Source organism: Passer domesticus, chromosome 15 (assembly GCF_036417665.1).
Source record: "Passer domesticus isolate bPasDom1 chromosome 15, bPasDom1.hap1, whole genome shotgun sequence".
NCBI lineage: Eukaryota > Metazoa > Chordata > Aves > Passeriformes > Passeridae > Passer > Passer domesticus.
The window spans coordinates 2115424-2133668 of record NC_087488.1 but is presented as its reverse complement, the minus strand read 5'-3'; the positions used below and the strand labels follow the sequence as shown (position 1 = coordinate 2133668).

Below are 18245 nucleotides of genomic sequence, written 5' to 3'. Positions count from 1 at the left end.
AGATGCTGCACCTCTGCCTGAGAGCCAGGTCTCTTCATCCCAGAGGTGGGAGCATCTTCTGAATTAAATGGAGCCTCCAGGCATTTCCTCTTCTACTTGAACTGCTTTGACTTTAACCCTCTCCTTCCTAAGTAATTTTCCTGTAGAGGATTCTCCTTAGCATTGAGCCTTCTCCTTTGACATCACCTGCTGCTGGCAGGGAGGAATGTTCACCCTCTGGGCATAAATGAATTGCTTGCCTGCCTCAAGTTTGGAGTGGTAAATCATGGGATTTCAAAATCCTCTCCTGGTCTGCTTCCCCATGCAAAGAATCATTTACTCATAGTGGTGCCTTGTGCCAAATCCCAGTTTTGTTTATATCCCCACTCAGAAAAAAACTGAAAGCTCTTGGCAATTTGCTACTATCTCATTCATCTCTTGGAATTATTTTCCTGCTGGACATATTTTTCATGGGTGTGATGTTTTTGGGCAGCACTTTGTGAGCTGCACTCATAGCTCTGGAAGCTTCCTGAGCTGGACTTTTTTTCTTTCCATGGTGTTGACTGGGAGTAACACATCCCCTGTGGCTGTGACTCTTCTCTGTTGGTGTCTTGGCTTAGTTTCCAGATGGATCTAGAAAACTTGGTGATAAGTCTGCTCAACTTTCCTTAGATGTGATTAGGATGAGCTTTGCTGGTCCAGGGACAAGCTCTGTGCTCATATCCCTCAATATACTGAGAAGTTAAAACCATGTTCTTGTCCCCATGGCAAATTTGCCAAAGAAGTCACCAAGCCACCTCCTTTGTCCCAGGAAAGAGAGGACTCTTCATCCAGAGTGGTAACTCCAGTGCATCTGGAGAGGAGAATCCAGGCTGGGAAGGTCCCCAGGTGTTACCAGGTCAGGCAGGGTTGGACTTGAGCTGGGGAGTTCACACTTCTGCTGTGACAGAGTTTATGTAATAAAACTGTGCCTTGTTTTGCAGTAGTTCTGTGGTGCTTTTGGAGACACCTGGTTGCTTGTGCCAGCTGTGAAGTGCTGATGATTTGTGTTATTTCCTGACTTCCAGGCTGCCAGAGCTACTGAGGGAGAAGGAAGGCAGAGATTCTTCACTCAGGACATCAACAACATCATACTGGAGTAAGTGCTGCCAGCAGAGAAAGGAGAGCATTAGGCAGAGCATTTTGGTAAATTCAGGAGCAGGCTCAGCAGGAATTGTGGGGTTCTCCTTGTACAGGTCTTCCAGGCAGAACATGCCCAGAATAAAATCAAAGTCTCCTATAAATGGCTTTCAGTTGAAATATGATGAGTTAGGAGAGTGTTGGAGGGAATGTATCCAGGCCTCCTGTTCTCAAGATGCTGCCTGATATTTATGTACCTAAATTTGGTCACTTGACCTGTGAGTTTAGCTTGATGCAAGACCAGTAAATCTCTCCCTGTGAGAGATGTCAGGTATGTTTTTGCTACTTAATTTACATGCTATGTAGAATTGTTTATGACTGGGATAAGGCTGCTGTGTTCAACTGGTTCTCTGGGAAAACTGGAGGAATTCCATTCCTGCTCTGTGCTTTGAGGCCCCAAATTACAGAGTGCCAGTGTTGCTCAGGCAGCTGCAGATAATGGCTTCATTCTTCTGCCAGAGCCTGGAGAGGGCTGATGAATGCACAGGGTTTTGTGATCAGTGCAATAATACTGACACCCAGGCTTTAATTTCATTAAGGTTTATCCAGGCACTTGCAGGGAGCTGCCAAGGGGAGTTTGGGACTCTTTCCCTCTTATTTTCAGGGCTGATTACCACCTTCCAGCATTCCAGTGCTGGCTGCACAAACAGTCCTTGTCTGGTGTCAAACTGATCACTTTAGCCTCATTCAGAGGAGGTTTAGACAGATTCAGACAATTTTGCTGTTCAATTTGGATCAGGGCAACCTCAGACAAGAATATAGACTGGGAGAAGAACTCGCTGTGAGCAGCCCTGGGAAAAGGACTTGGGCTGTTGCTGGGTGAGAGACTGGACATGCTCCCCCCTCTGTGCACCCAGAACCCCCCTGGGCTGGGCTGGAACTCCCCCAGTGTGGCCAGCAGGGAAGGGGGGGATTCTGCCCCTCTGCCCCCTCAGGTGAGGCCCCACCTGCAGAGCTGCCCCAGCCCTGGGGCCAACAGCAGCAGGACCTGGAGCTGCTGGAGAGAGTCCAGGGGAGCCCCTCTGCTCTGGAGCCAGGCTGGCAGAGCTGGGGGTGCTCACCTGCAGAGGAGAAGGCTCCAGGGACACCTCAGAGCCCCTGCCAGGGCCTAAAGGGGCTCCAGGAGAGCTGCAGAGGGACTGGGGACAAGGCATGGAGGGACAGGACACAGGGAATGGCTCCCACTGCCAGAGGGCAGGGCTGGATGGGATATTGGGAATTAGGAATTGTTCCCTGTGAGGGTGGGCAGGCCCTGGCACAGGGTGCCCAGAGCAGCTGTGGCTGTCCCTGGATCCCTGGCAGTGCCCAAGGCCAGGCTGGGCAGGGCTTGGAGCAGCCTGGGACAGTGGGAGGTGTCCCTGCCATGGCTTTAAGATCCCTTCCAATTCAAAGCATTCTGTGACTTTGATGATGGTGATGATGAATCACTTGGCATTTTCTACACTTTTTGACACCAAAAAGTGGCTTAAAAAGCCAGGCTCCTAATTCCTGTTTAATTGTGTAGATGGATTTGGCACATGCTGATCTCTCTCATCTGCTCACTTGGAATTTGAAACCCAAGGGATAAAGTTTGATTTTGTGTTGTCCTGAATTCCACTGCTACAGCACCTGACATAACCCCTGTGCACTTCCCATTTCATGGCCTGACCCTCCTGCATGCAGCTGCCAGGGAGAGCAGACGAGACTGCTGACCTCCATCTGCTCCTTCTCCAGCTACTCCCAGAGCAGATTCAAAGCACAGCTTGGGATCAAATCTGTTCATTCTAGAATCCAAAGAACCTTCACACGGTTTACCTTGTCCCCTGTGCCTCTGTCCCTGCCTGGTGCCCTGGTGGCTCAGGGGTGGCTGCAGTCCTGCTGACGCTGTGTTTGTCCCCAGCATCGAGCTGCAGACGCGGGAGCTCAGCAGCCAGGTGCGCTCGGGGGTCTACGCCCACCTGGCTGCCTTCTTCCCCTGCAGCAAGGACACCCTGCTGAAGAGAGCCCGCAGGCTCTACCTCTACGAGCAGGTGAGGCAGGTGGCCAGCACAGGCCTGGGGGTGCTAGCCCTGCTGGGCACAGCGTGGCTGTTGCTGTTGTCCCCAAACTGCTGTGTCCTCCATGGCACGGTGGCTGGGGTGGGGGTTGGAGCTGGCTGGATTTTGGTGTCCCAGCCATGGGAACATTTTGGGGTGTTTTGTGTGGTAGCAGCTCTCTGGCCACAGAGAGAAACAGACAAAATTTCCCTGGCATCATTTTGGGAAAAGGCTGTGAGATGGTCAGAGAAAAGAATGAGAAACAATTCTTATCTTAACTTGCTGCACCTGGTATTGTGAACATGTGTTATGGGGATTTGTTTACCAAAGGGTGGCTTCTTAATTAACTAATGGTGATGGTCTTTTAATTAAATAACTATCATTTCCACCTGTAGTGAACTAAGGTATCAAAGTATAGGTTTCTTAAAGATTATTGATCAGCCTTCTGTAAATACATGGAGTCTGTGTAAGTGGTCACCCAGCCCTGGCTGCTGTGCTGACAGTTCTGTGCTCGCTGCAGGGGGGGCGCCTGAAGGAGCCTCTGCAGAAGCTGAAGGAAGCCATTGGAAGGGCCATGCCAGAGCAGGTGGCCAAGTACCAGGAGGAATGCCAGGCCCATACTCAGGCCAAGTTTGCCAAGTAAGCTCCTTGTTTGCTCATTCCCCATCTGTAGCTTTAGGCAGCAGGCTCCCTGTGGCCTGGAGGCTGCTCTCCCAAAGTTTGCCACCTCTTTTTGTTCCGTGGGTTACATTTGGTGATGGCCATTGGTTGGCCTGATTCAGCTGTGTGTTCTTTGTGCTGTCTGTGGCCATGCCAGCTTCAGCAGCACTGATGGGACCAGAGCTTGGCTGAAGGATTTTGCATGTGCAGGTGTGTCCTTAGGAACATGGCAGCCTGGGAACAGTCAGGGTGGATTAGTCCCATCATCTCTATTTCAAAATATTGGGAGATTTCTTAACCTTCAGCCCATAGCTCAGCTTGCACCCTTAGCCAGAGATTGCTGATACTGAGACCTCTGTCCCATGCTGTTCAGAGATACTTAATCCTCACCTGGAACCTGCAGGACAATCACTTCCACATTTTCTGTCTCATTTTAGGATGCTGGAAGAGGAAAAAGACAAAGAACAGCGAGTTTGTTCTGATGATGATGAGGATGAAGAAAAGGGAGGGAAGCGCGTCGCAGGCCCGCGGAAGAAATTCCAGTGGAATGATGAAATCAGGTTTGAATAACTCAGATATTAAGCAAACTCATGACCTGGCTTACTCTTTGCAGTTGGCAGTGAAGCATTTTGGTGTCTGTGTTTTGTTCACAAAGCAGTGCTGATTACCTGTAGGAACAGTCAGCTCGGAGGCTCGTGGCACATGGTGGTGTTTGTGGAAGCCATTGCTGCATTTATTGCATCTCACCCTGAAGCTGATTTCAGGCCCAGGCTAACCCTGAGAGAAGTGCTGAGAAGCTTCTGTGCAGAGTCCAAAAGAGAGAGTCAGATCTTTGGGAACAGAAGGGATTCAGCTGAACTGCTGACATCCTGCAGCCCAGACTCTTGACATGCCCAGGTTCTGGTTGTGGAAGCAGTTGAAGCTGTTGGGTTTTGCTGCCCCTGGCACTCAGGGGGCTGACAGAGAAAGGAGTGCTGAGAATAGGAGAGAGTGACAAAGAGTAAAAAGAAAATCAATCCTGCTGTCTTTTTCTTCTTATTCTAGAGCAAATCAATTTGTGCTGCTGATCCAGGACATAGCCAGCTGTGCTTCCTGCCTTCTCCTTGCTGAGAGGTTCAGTTCTGTGGTTGTTACTGGTGCCTGTGGCTCTGGCACTGGTTTGCTGCCTCAGCTGTTTCAGGAGATCACACTGGGAAGGGGTAACAAGACTTTTCTCCCTGGTGCATCCACGTGTGTGCACACACAGAGCAAGGACTGTGCCTTTCCCTTCTCCTTTCTGAGGAGGCAGTGCAGGGCTATTTTAGCAAGAGCCAGGAGTGTCTTGGTGTGTTTATCCAGCCTGGATAAAGAGAATGATCTCCAAGTGGGAAAGGTCAATCTGCATAACTGTATGTGAAATCTTCCTGTTCCTCAGGGAGCTGCTTTGCCACTTGGTGAAGATTAAATTGGATGGTTATGACCTTGACAAGAATAAGGCTCAGTCTCTAGAGGATTATGTGAAGACCTTCCTAGAAGGAGAGGTGAAGCCCCTTTGGCCAAAAGGCTGGATGCAGGCCAGGTGAGCAAGAATCAAGGGATTCCTTGTCCCAAGGGACCTGGGAAGGTCATTAGTCCTACCCTTGCTCAGGGAATGGCTGGCTTCAGAGTTAGATCAGAGTGCTCAGGGCTTTGGCGTATGGAATTTTGGAAATTCTCAAGGATGGAGATTACCACAGCATCTCTGGGCTCCTGTTCTGGTACTTGATCACTCTTCATGAAATCTTTTCTCCTTATTTCCTGTAAGAATGCCCCTTGCTGCACTGAACTGAATATTCCCTGCTTTTGTTTTTTTACTGTGCATCTTTGAGAAAGGTCTGGCTCCATCTTGTTCCTGTCCCTACCACTCTTTAGGTAGTGGAAAACTGCCATTAGACTTTAGACTCCTCCTGGGGCTTCTCTTTGTCCAGGCTGAGCAAACCCAGTTCCCTCCACCACTCCTTGGCTGGCGTGTGTCCCTGTTCCTTGGGATGTCTTCAGTTTGCTGGCATCTCTCTTGGATTGTGGGGACCCTGAAACTGGGTCTGTGTCCAGATGTGTCCTCCCAGGTGCTGAGCAGGGGATCAGGGGATGGTTTGCTCTCAGCAGGACACCTCTGCAGCAGTGGCTTCCCTTCCCTTGCCCCCCAGGACTCCAGGTCCTTTCCTGCAGAGCTGCTGCCCAGGGTTGTTCCAGCCCAGCTGCAGCACTTGGAGCTGGATTTCACTGAGCTTCACAAGGTCTGTGTTGGTCCCTTCCTCCAGGCTGGGAAGGGCCCTGTGAATGGCAGCCCTGCCCTGCACCTGTCCCTTTTCACCCCACAAATGCCTGAGTGCAGCCAGGACTGTAAGTGGCAGTGCTGAGTGGCCTTGGTGCCACGTTGATGTTACACAGGTGCCACTGGCAGGTAGAACTGGCACTGAGGTCAGGCCCACGGGCCAGTCTCTGCTTTCTTGGCTCTGCATTACAAAAGATCCCTTTATAATCACAAAGGATACATTTTTCAGACACTTTGGGAAGTTTTCTCTGGAGTGTTCCCAAAAGAAGGCAAAGTAGAAAAGTTTTAGGGGCTTATTGGAGTCAGTAGAATCTGGTGTGGTTTCTGTACCCTTACTGCTGTTTCCTGCTCTTTCCCACTCTCCATCATCCCTGCCCTCGAGCTGGCAGTGGCAGGGAGCCACACAAATGGCAGAGTCCCTCTGCTGGGACTGTCATCACCTTCTGGCCTGCTTTGTTTTGCTCAGTACTTTCAAAGAAAGGACAACTCTTCAGTCTTACTTCTGGAATCTTTAAGGTTCCTTCCAGCCCAGGCTGTTCCACGATCTGTCTCTGCATTTCACCAGCTGGGCACTGCTGTCAGTGCTGTCTTCTCTGCTGAGTTTGCTTTCTGGGTGTTGGGGGTTAAAGGCAGATGTGGGTAGCAGTTCCTAAGAGCAGTAAGTATGAGTGGCACGTCAGAGAAGTCCATGGCTGTTTGTTGCAGTTGCATGTGCACAGGAAGCTCAGTGCTCAGCATGGTTGTAGTGTGGTGGTGCAGGAGCTGAAAGAGGCATTAGGAGGTGGGGGAACATTCCTGCTTAGATAATGAAGATATATCCAGCCTGAGGGGCTCAGCTTGCCAAGTTTTAAAAACTTTTCTTGGAATAAATGGAAATTAAAATCTTCAACTCCAAGTTTGATGGTGAAACCGTTGTTGGGCACCCAGGACTCAGTGTAGGAGGCACTTCCAGTGGAATTAAGTACAGTAAGTAATACCTCAGTAAAAGTGGATTTCCTGGTTGCTTTCCACTGGCTCAAGGACAATGGTTTCTTCTGGTGGGACTTGATCTTTCTGGGTCCCATCCAGCTCAAGATATTCTCTGACTTGGTGGTTTAAAGACAGAGAGTAGAGTGACAGCCACAGGGAGGGATTGGTGGCTCTAGGAAAACTGTAACAATTTTATGGATAAGTCAGCTTGGTTCACTGTCATCGTGATCTCAGAAGGTCATCTGTAAGAGGAACTAGAAGGTGGACAGAGCAGCAATTTCATGGATGGGTTAGAGAGGCCCTGCCATGAGTCTGTTTCCTCCATGAGCACTAAGAGATGACTACCAGACTGTTAGGTTAACATAAGCTTGCTTTTTAAGAGACAAATGATAACAGAAGTCTGTTAATACCAGCCAGGAATCACATTCCACGTGCCAGTACCGAAGGGATGTTTGTAGCTCCCCCCTGACGTGTAGGAGGGCAGCTGAATGGCAGCTGGTTTGGGTCAGAGAGTGTTTGGGGGAGACTCTGCTTTACCCTCAGTAGTGCAGGCTTTGGATGAAGCTCAGTCTGTCAGTCCTTCCAGAAAGGATTGTGATGTACAGAGTCACCTCAGCTCCAGGCTGGGGACACAAAGGCAGCACAGACCCTTCTCTCCTTCAGTGCTGGGTGAGAGGCACAGGAAGGGAACTTTCTCCTGGAGGCTGAAGAGCTCTTGGATGATCTCTGGCAGCAGGAAGGCCCTGAGTGATGATCCTGCCTCTCCTTTGTCTTTTTAAGCTGGAAGAGCCTTTTTCCTTAGACATTGTCCAGCTACTGCCTTAATAGCCTTTCCAATGCCTACGAGCACAGAGAGAGCTGTGTGGGGCAGCTCAGGATGATCTTCCTGGCAAAGGGCTGAATATTTGTTTGCTCTCTGTGGTTTCAGTTTCACCAAGTCCCTGCTGTACTGTGCAGCTCTGTCTCCAGTGATCCCAGCTGCTCTACTGGGTCTTGCTGGATATCACTTCTCATTGCTCTCTTCCCTTCTTAGGACACTGTTTAAGGAGAGCAGGCGTGTACACGGACACCTCACATCAGTTCTGTGAGTATCACAGCATTCCTCTGGAGTGAAAACTGCTGATCTCCATTCCCTGGGGCCTGGGGGGATCCTGCAGGAGCACCTGAGCTTGCTTGGCTCCCCCCTCATAGATCAGTGCTGCTTCCTTTGGGGAGGTCTAGGGAGAGCAGCTGCTTGTGTGTGACATCTCCCAACACTTTCCTCAGGTGCTTTAGCCTTCAGCAAGCTCAAAAATAACAACTTTAAAGCCAGGTTGCCTCCGGTTCAACAGCCTGGAGTCAGGCCTCTGTGCTGGGCCCGGGAGGCTCAGGGAGGTCAAGTGGAGTGTGGTTACTGCAGCCTGTTCAGTTGGTCCTTGCTGGATTGTGGATTCCCTCTTTCTTGTTGCCTGGTTCAAGCAGGGTCACCATGAGCTCAGGCTGGTGAAGGTGGGTGGCAAACCAAGAGCTATCAGAATCCAGCTGGGCAGGGGCTTTAATCCAAGGGGTCTCATGGATCTTGCTGGTGGTTGATAACAGATGAGGACATGGATTTAGGCTGGTGTCAGCTTGGCAGACAGTCCTGTTCTTGGCACTGGGTGAGTGAGGGGAGGTGGGATAGGGTGCAGAGTCATCCTTCCCTCAGCCACACCACCCAGCAGCTCAGGGATTGCATCTGACCAGATCTATTCTCTGGGAGTTTGGCAGATGCTTTTGCATCTTTTGCTTCTTCTGGGAAACCCAAAAGCAGGGAGTAACTTCTGCAGAACAGTTTCTGTGCCAGTTTCTCTCTGGGCGTTGCTGTAGGAGGGCAGCAGTGGGGTCCTGCAGCTGGTGCAGGCTGTGTGTGTGGGTGTTTCACTGCTCTGTGCCATTCCAAGACTGCTCCACTCCCTGATCCGCTCCCTGGGTGGGAGTTGGGGCTTCCAAGAGCAGCAACCAAATGTCATGTGGTTTTGAATCCTAGCAACCTGAGATGCTGCCTCTGTTCCCTGCAAAGACCCAGTGGATCATCACCAGCAGGGCCCAGGTGTGCTCCCTAGCTGGCTCCTTCCCTGGGGCACTCACTGAGCCATGTTTCTCTTGTCTTCCTCCAAACAGGGCGAAGAAGAAGGTTATAGCTCCTACCAAGGTGAAAGTGAAGGTGAGTTCTGTTTTCTGGTTCTCATGGTTGGTATGTGCCAAAAGTCAAGTGACTGCCACCCTGAACCCTGTGTTTGAGCTTTGTATCTGACACCAGCTACTGTGAAATGGCTCTGCTCAGTATCTGGCTTGGAAAAAACAACTGGAACAGCAGCTAAAGTTGATGGCAGTGGCAGTTAGGAGGGAAGTGGGGACTCACGGGTATAGAATAGGTGTATCCTGCCTTTTATTCCCAGATTGTGAACTTTCCCTCCCCTTTTCAGCAGAATCCCTGTCTCTTTTCTGACTGTGCCTTCTCCTGTGATGTTGTTCCAGGACTCTTCCTGCAAGCCAGACAAGAAGCTGTCGGTGTCTGTCCCTTCCCTGCACTCGAGCAGCACCTTGGCCTTGTCCTCAGAGTCCCAGGGAGGAGCCCTGGGCATCAGTGCCCAAACCAGGGAGCTCCTGTCCCTTGGGACAGCCCAAGCTGCCAGCAGCACTGCCACTCCTGCCACCTTCAAGGATGACTCCTTGGATGAGGACTTGATCCACAACCCCACCTCCTCCCTGGAAGCAGTGTCCAAGGAACTGGCTGTGCTGAACAGCAGGGCAGCAGCAAGCCCTGACTTTACTCTTCCTGCAGCTCCAAAAGCTCCACCAGAGAAGATCCCAGCTCTTGCATCCTCAGAGGAGAAGAGGACATTTCCAAAGCCCAACCCTTCCCCTACATCATCCTCTGGTTCCCTCCAGTCTCCTCTAAACTTCCTAGCTGAGCAGGCCCTGGCGTTGGGCCAGTCTTCTCAAGACAAGAAGACAGAGAACTCTAATTACAAAGAGCATTCCTGCCAAGCCTCCCCCAGCAAAATCCTCCCTGATGCCCACCAGCCTAAACAGAAGCACCACAGCCTGGTGAGGCCAGGCCACGGGCCCCCAGCCTCGGCGCCGGTGCCGGCCTCTCAGGTGAAGGTGTTCCACCCTGGTGCTCAGCTCCAGAAAACCTTCACCTCCCCAGCTCCCTTTGTCAAACTGCAGAATCCCAAATCCTCCACCCCTCTGCCCCAGCGCTCCCTCCTCCAGCAGGTCAAGTCATCAACCAAAGCTCAGAGCTTCCATTCCTCCACGTCCCCAAGCAGCACCCAAAACTCCAGCAGCTCCCACAAGAGCCAAGGCTTGTCCTCATCCTCTCTCAGCTACGCCGGGAAGCACTCGAGTGGCTCCGGCTCTTCAGGACAATCCTACAAATCACCTTTTGTTGCTGGCTCCCTCTCCAAGCACGGGGCTTCTTCCAGCAGCTCCTCTGGAGCTCCTGCCAGCCAGGGCAGCTCCTCTGGGACTTTGCTCCCCAACGTCGCAGCCCCGTCCCCGGGCTCGGCCTCCAGCCGCCCGGCCTCGGGCTCCTCCGTGAAGAAACCTCCCGTTGCCCAGAAGCTGACCCTGGTGGCACCTCCTGGAGGCTCCAACGGAGACTCCAGCGGGGGCACCCAGGGGGTGGCCAAGTTGCTGACCTCGTCCCTAAAGCCAGCTGTGGTCAGCAGCACCGCAGCCTCTACCTCTGTGCCGGTAAGGGGCTGTGCTGGAGCTCCTGCCTCGTTCGCAGCTGCCCTCAAAAGGGGGCACTTCAAAAGCAGTTGCTGAAGTTCTTGAATGACTGTATGGATTTTCTTTTAGCTGCTTTAGACTAGAAAGTTGTGGCCTTTGCCCTGGGCTTGCCCTCCAGAATTCCAGCTTTCATTTTCAGTTTAAACAACCACTAAGCTGAATACTGTGCTGCCTTACAAAGGGCGGTTTTTGCCCAGGCTATGTCATGGTCCTGCCCTGGCTCTGTTAATTATGGAACAGTAGGGCTCCCATTCGGATTAAGAGAAAGTGCAGTAAGGTTATTTATCACAAGAGATAAAATTTATTGCATAAACTAAAAGTATAATGATGAATTTATTATTATTTAGATCTACAAACTTAGCCTTCTTTAAATTATTCCAAGTCATTTTAGTATTATTGGCACTTTTGTCATGACTGGCCCATAGAGTAAATAACCTGTGGTTATAGAACTGTGGAATCATTCAGGTTGGAAAAGCCCTGGAAGATCATTGAGTCCAACTATTCCCCCAGCACTGCCAAGGCCACCTTTAGCCCATGTCCCCAGTGCCACATCCACATGGCATTTAAATCCTCCCAGACATGCTGACTCCACCCCTTCCCTGGTGGCTGTGCCAGTGCCTGACAACCCTTTCCATGGAGAAATTTTCCCAGTATTTTTTGGGATAGAACATTTCAGGAAGGACTTCTGGGTTGTCACTACAAACTTGTGTTATTACAATATTGTCTTACTTAATGATAATAAGGGGCTTCATTTTTATCTATAGCAAAAAAGTAATAGTTCCTAATGTTGTATTCATTTGTTGTTGGCTGCTCCTGCCTGCCTTCCTTTGTGCCCCACGGAAAGAGCTGGCAATACAAGGAGTGTGTTGAAATGGAAAGCATGTACTGCTCAGCTTGTGTAGCTTGGCTGTTGCTGAGCTAGAGAGCTGGGCAGCACTCCCCAGTGGTGCCTGTCTCCATGAGAGACATCCTGAATAACATCCTGGGGTGCCTTGGGTGTCAGACCTCGGTGCCTGGAGTTGTCAGCAGTGTGTGCTGCCATAAGTCAGTCAGAAGCATACCCCTGGAACTCCCAGGCAGTGTGGAAACCTTTCCTCTGCCTAATGGAGGCACAATTCCAGAGCAAGGGAGTTGTGGAGGCAAATCCAGCACGGCCACATTCAGAAGAGCTGACTTGCCAATGTCCATGTGCAGATGGCCTCAGGTGTTGGCATCTCTTGGGCCCTGGCTGGGAGGGTGCTTTTCCAAGGGGGAATTCTCAAGCATTCTATGTTTTGCAGATTTGTAAGTCTGAATGATGCCGTACCTTGATTCTCCCTCTCCTGACTGACCTTTTCATTGCTTTGCAGAAAGGAACTAGTGGAGCTGTGCTGCTAACAAGCTCTTCCTCCTTAAGTGTACTGGCTCCATCCTACAAGTCCAACAACCCAAAGCTGCCAGCTGCCCTGAGCTCCACCCCGTTAGGTATTATCTCTCCTATTCATTCTTTCCCTCTCCATGTCATCTCCTTCAGTTCCGACTCCTCCCCAAAAGCAGGAGTTTCCAAGGATGCAATAGTTACGGGACCTGCTCCAGGAACTTTCCACCATGGCCTCGGGCACAGTGAGTATCCTGCTGGTCACCCGTGTGTCACCTGTGCTGTGCTGTCACATAGACCATCGCTGCTCTGCTGGGCTGCCCCATTGCACACCAGCCCATCTCTCTGGCTGTTGCTTTGTGCTGTGGTCCCTGCTTTTGTATCTCCAGCAGCTGCATTTGGAGAACATCCCTAGAGCTCACCCAGAAGTGTCAATAACTGGAACCCGACCTCTGCTAACTGCTGCAGCTCCTCTGCTCATTTCTGTCTTGGATGTGTATTGGTTCCTTTTTCCCTCTCCTCTCTTTGTTTTTCTCTCTAGGTCTTCTGGCTGGTTTGCACTCCAGCCCCCACCACGCAGCGCCACTCCCACACTCTGCCCTGTCCACTCATTTACCACAGAGTTTGCCAGGTAACTTGTTAGATGCTCGTGTTTGTCTTCTGCCTCGTGAGTCTCCCTCTATCTCAGCAGATCCTTCCTTCAGGGCTGGAGCCAGAGGGGTTGTCCATGTTTTCCAGCTGTGTGGTTGTCACTAAAGCCTCTCCAAAGTACAGAGTGAGGGGCTGGGAGCTACCAGGCCTGGTGGAAGGTGTCCCTGCCCATGGCAGGGGGTGGAACAGGATGGGCTTTAAGGTCCCTTCCAACCCAAACCATTCCATGGTTAGGAAGAAATTCTCGGCTGTGATGGTGGTGAGGCCATGTCACAGGGTGTTCAGAGAAGCTGTGGCTGTCCCTGGATCCCTGGAAGTGTCCAAGATCAGGTTGGACAGGACTTGGAGCAACCTGGGCTAGTGGAAGGTGTCCCTGCCTGTGGCAGGGGGTGGGATGAGATGGGCTTTAAGGTCCCTTCCAATCAAACCATTCTGGGGTTCTGTGGTTTCTGGAATGATGAGTCCTCAGTGCTTACAGCAAGTGTTGGTTCCTGGAGATACTCAGAATTATCCTGCCAGGATGAAAGCTGTGCCTGTTTGTGCACAGCCTGCCAGGACTGCCCTGGAATGAATATTCCAGTTCTGGGGAGTTTTGTTCCTGGTGGCCTACATAAAATGTGTCAGACCAGACTGTCTTGTGTCTGTGCACTGAGTTAATTGCCAGCATCTCCTTCACAAGTTTGTAGTGCAAATGCAGATTGCTCCACTTGCTGCTCACAACGTGAGCATTTGGCAGTTAAGCCTGTTCCTGCCCCAGTTTGATGCCTGCAGAAGTGATGCATAAGACAAGAGTTTTCCAAAGAAGGAGAGAAGTAAGGAAAATTGAAATTCAGCACCAGCAGATCATTCTTACCTGCTCCAGGGAGCTGTGTATTCCCCTGATAACTCCTGCTTTCTTAGGTGTGTTCTTTAGCACTTTGGTGCAGTTGAGTGCCATTATCTTAGTACCTGCTCCTGTTGGGATGGTCTTCCTGGGCTAAGTGAGCCTGATTTAGGAGTGCTGGCCTGGTCCTGTGGCTGTGTGCATGGGTAACCATGTGGCCTGGAGGAGTCATGGAATAAAAGGCCCTTGGCTGCTGAGCACAGTGCTTGTTTGCTGGAGAAGGAAGAGTGCACTGTGCACTCATGAAAATGCAAATAATTGGTTTGGTTTGTTTCCTTTGCTGAAGTTTGATGTGGGTGGTGCCACGCTGGTGTGGTAGAGCTGAAGAAGGTCCTGGCAGTGATCACTGGTGGGACAGACCCTTCCTGTGTGTAAACCACACTTCCTGGAATGACATCAGAGATTGCACCTGCTGTGGAATGTATTCCATGTCACTGAGGACCAGCTCTTTGTCCCTTTAGTTGAGGGAATTCTGAGTGATCACTTTGTTCATAGGGCTTATAACAGAAGAACTTTTTGATGAACTCTTCAGCAGGATGCAGGGCCAGAAGACAAAAGACCACTGGGAATAAGTGAAGGAAAATTGACCATGGATCCAGCTTCAGCAAGGACCTGCTTTCTCACTTGTTGTTTTCACTTAAAGATTGAGGATGGAGCCTGGTGCTGCCATCTCTTGGAACATTCCCAATTCTGGTGTTTTGGAGGAGAGCACAGTAGATATTTAAGTGACTCCCATAACCTTAAAATGAATTCCTGTGTTTTGTGGCACAAGCTGTGTTTGGCTGTGCCAACACCTGCACACAGCTGCATTGCTGTGTGAGCACTGCCGGGTGTGTGGGAAGTTGCTGCAAATGCAAGGGAATGTTGATGCCTTTTATTTAAAAGTGCTTTTATATCCATGTTCATCCAAGAGCCTGTGAGCAAAGAGCATCCAGTTCTTGCCTGTGTGTGGTTGGTGCTTGTGTTGCTGGTGGAGGTTCCTTGTGCTGGGGCTGGGAATGTGGAAATGGGATGTGCTGAGCTGAGCTCTTGCATGCAAAGGAGCTGTTCTTGGCCTGGAGGAGAAGCTGCTGCTGCATTGCTGGGTGCCACTGCTGCTTAGCTGCACGTCTCAGTACTCCCATGTGTTCATCACAGTCTGAAGTGGTTTTGATTTCTCCTGGAAAACTTTCGCTTCTTTAAATTTCCTTCCTTTTCTCTCTTCAGTGCATTTTTTCTTGTCCTCCACATCCATTCCGTTCTATTCCATCAGTGGTGAGATTCCTATGGATCCTGTTGCTATCAGTGGGTGCCTAAAGCCTTCCTTTAAAAAGCACCTAATTAAATAACTTTAAAAAATAAACAATAAAGCACCTAAAGCCCTACCTGAAAGGAGTTTCTAGGTGAGGGGTTTGCTTCTTCTCCCACAAAACCAGTGACAGGACAAGAGGAGACAGGGGGAAGTTCAGGTTGGGTATCAGGAGGAGTTTCTTTATGAAAATGGTGGTCAGGCATTGACAGGGGCTGTCCGGGGAGGTTTGTAGTCTCCATCCCTGAAAGTGTCCAAGGAAGGCCTGGATGTGGCACACAGTGCTCTGGGCTGGGGACAAGCTGGGGATGGGTCACAGGTTGGACTCCCTGGTCTTGGAGGACTTTTCCAACCTCAGTGATTCTGTGATTACAACAGCAAAAATGTACAGTGGGTTACTTCCAACCACCTGGAGGTGCAAGGCAACTAGAGCGTGTATTTTGGGATTCCTGGAGGGGGAGATGTGGCAGGGTGGATTTAGAGAAGGGCACAGGCTAAGGAGTTCCCTAGCAGCTGGAATTGTGCCATGGGGCTTCTGCTGGGGGCCCCCAGGGGACCCTCAGTGCTTCCCTTGTCCCTTCCTCAGGAGCTGGGCTGCTCCCAGCAGGGAGATGTCTCCAAGCACATCCTCTTCTTCTTGATCCCTTGGTGCTGGGAAGGAAGAGTAGGTCTTTCCCTCTGTGCAGAGGCCTGGCTGTCCCAGCTGCCCTTCAGGGGGTGCTGAGCCCCCTTCCCAGCTGTTTTATTTTCTTTCAGATGCTTCTCAGCTTCACGGCAAAGGGTCCAATGCACAGCAGCGCAAGTTGTGACGCCTGCAAGGAGGGGAGCTCCAGCACCCATAGGATAAAACCCAGAGGAACAGGTCATGGACTTTGGATACCAGCTGTGTCTTTTGATTTCTTTTTTTTTTTTTTTTCCTATTTCTTTTTTTTTATGACAACTGGAGAAACTGATCTGCAACAAGGAACTCATTGGGGCGTCTGCTCAGAGGCTTTCAGAGCTGAGCCCCCACATGGGGCCAGCTGGAGCCATGCCCTGATGAGAGGAGCCTTTTGTAGCACTGTTTATTGCTGCTGCCCTTCCTGCATTCCCTGGCACTGGCAGGAGCTGGAACTCGCAGGGAGGCTCGGGTGGTCCTGCAGGATTCCCACCCACCTGTGTCTGTAGCTGCCAAGTACCTCCAAGTCCAGTTACCTCCTTGGTCTCCCTGTGGAGGGTATGAAAGGTGCTTCTTTCTTCTGCTTTGGATTTACATGGATAATTCTAGCACTGCCAGTGCTTTCTTTAAGACATTTGAGTAACTTTCCAATTGTACTATAAAACTGTGCTACACTTAATTGGAGGATTTAACATTTCCTGTGTGGTGAATCTGAGGAACCACCTGATGTTCCCCTCTGGAGGAGAAGGAAGACTCTCTAGAGACTAAAGACCTTTTTAGATGCAGTCATCGACTTTTAGAATTGTACTTCTTTTGAGTTTTTGGATTTTTTTCCCTCCAAAGGGATGCTTTTTTCCTGCTCAGTTTTATCCTCATTGCCATCGAATGCATTGGATTGAATGGGACACTTCTTAGCATGTCACATGGATCGGAAGACATAATTCCAGTGCCTTGTATGGTGGAGCAAGAATGGACTAGTGACACACATTTCAGCCCTATTTTGTGTGCTCCTCAACCCTTTTTTAATCATTCTGTATTTAAAATGTATTCTGGTTTATTTAATAGAGCTTTTTATGGTTGCACATCAGAAAAAAAAAAAAAATAAGCTGCACTGTCTGGACTTCAGCGGTGACCTGGTGACTGAGCACAGTCCCAAATCCAGCAGGAGCACCAGTTCTCATCCCAGTATGTGCAGGCGGGTTCCAGGCCCTCCCCTAAAGCCATTCTTTCCTAGGGTTGTGAGTTAGGATCAGTTTGGTGGGCAGAGGGATTGAGTGAGATGAACCAAGGTCACGACCTGTCAAATGAATTCCAGAGAAAAACATTGCTCCCCTCAATGGTACCTGCACCAGGATCATGTGCTCTGCACAGCTGCAGGAACAGGGACCATCTACAGTTGGGGGGGTGTCTTTTGTTGTTAATTTTTTTAATTTCAGAGCTAAATCCTCCCCCTGTGCACCCCCTTTCAGGCTAAGGGCAGGCTGAGGCTCCACCTGAGCTTTCTGAGGTTTGGTTTCCTGCTCTGCCCAGTCTGTCTTCTCTCAGGCCGCCCCAGCCATGTCCCAGTTGTGCAGGGGTAGTGCTGATCCATGTAGAATTTACTGGTGTTCCAAGGAAAAGCTTGTAGCTTCCTCCTTGAGCTTTGGGGAAGGATGCTGACCCCAGGATACCAGCAAATGTCTGCTTTAGTTTCCTCTGTTTTTTTTTAAGATCTGAGAAAGACTGTTTTCAATTTGAGCTGATACATAACTGCCCAAGATCAGTGAGTTGATTGTATTTCACATGAAGGGATACAGCTCAGATTTCAAGTCTGTTTACAGAAAATACCTAGGTTGTAGCAGAAGAGCCAAAGACAGAACTCGTGTGGGTAAACGAAGCACAGCATTTCTTGGTGGACTCTGATGTCGTGTGGTTCCTGTTGAAGGCCTCACCCTGAGGGGTGCTTGGCACCTTCCCCTGGGAGCTGAAAGCTTGGGACACCTGGCAGGATAGGGGCTCTCAGTGGTACTGGTTCTCCTCCCTCTCTGCTTTCACTTGAATGCTTCTGCTGGGCAGCCCGCGCGCGCGGCCGGAGCAGAATCCCTCCTCTAGGAATTTAGCGAAGCCTCTTGCCTCAGGGAAACGTTTATGTGGTGGAAATTCTGTGGGATATTTTTTCTTTACATGCTATGATGAATGAGTGAGTGGTGTGGAGCAGCAAGGCAGGCCCACGCAGAGCAGCTGATGGGGAGCCAGGCTGGCACCTCTGCCTTGGTGAGGCAACTGGCAGCGCTTCCAGGATGGAATGGGGAGGGATAGGCTCCCATGGCACTTACCTGGGGATGGCAGTTCCTTTTGGCTGTAAGAGCTGCAGTTTACTATTCTATTTTTTTTTATGTGTGTTGGCACTGTCTTGCTGAAGATGGTGGGGGTGGTATGAAAAATGTTAATCTTGTACAGAACAACTCAATAAATTGTTTCAAACTTTCCAAAACGCTTTTTTCCCCCAATCTCCTTACCTCTAGTTCCCCGACTTTGTTTCCAAGAATTTCTGTTGCAGCTTGGATGCTCGTCT

General features: G+C 50.3%; 1 protein-coding gene across 7 annotated transcripts in view; it reads left to right on the top strand.

The window, feature by feature from the left end:
- UBN1 (ubinuclein 1) overlaps positions 1 to 18245 on the top strand; it is a 35588-nt gene that overhangs the window by 10084 nt on the left and 7259 nt on the right. The window contains exons 8-18 of one of the 7 annotated variants that reach the window (XM_064390743.1): positions 1047 to 1117; positions 3038 to 3167; positions 3694 to 3812; positions 4271 to 4393; positions 5248 to 5391; positions 8129 to 8179; positions 9235 to 9277; positions 9592 to 10815; positions 12204 to 12456; positions 12753 to 12842; positions 15790 to 18164. In XM_064390743.1, the coding sequence (XP_064246813.1) occupies positions 1047 to 1117; positions 3038 to 3167; positions 3694 to 3812; positions 4271 to 4393; positions 5248 to 5391; positions 8129 to 8179; positions 9235 to 9277; positions 9592 to 10815; positions 12204 to 12456; positions 12753 to 12842; positions 15790 to 15842 (2301 nt within the window). In that variant the 3' untranslated portion in view covers positions 15843 to 18164. Of the gene's footprint in view, positions 1 to 1046; positions 1118 to 3037; positions 3168 to 3693; positions 3813 to 4270; positions 4394 to 5247; positions 5392 to 8128; positions 8180 to 9234; positions 9278 to 9591; positions 10816 to 12203; positions 18165 to 18245 lie in introns of those variants that run through there. The other 6 variants (XM_064390744.1, XR_010348236.1, XR_010348237.1 and 3 more) reach the window with 6 other exon arrangements.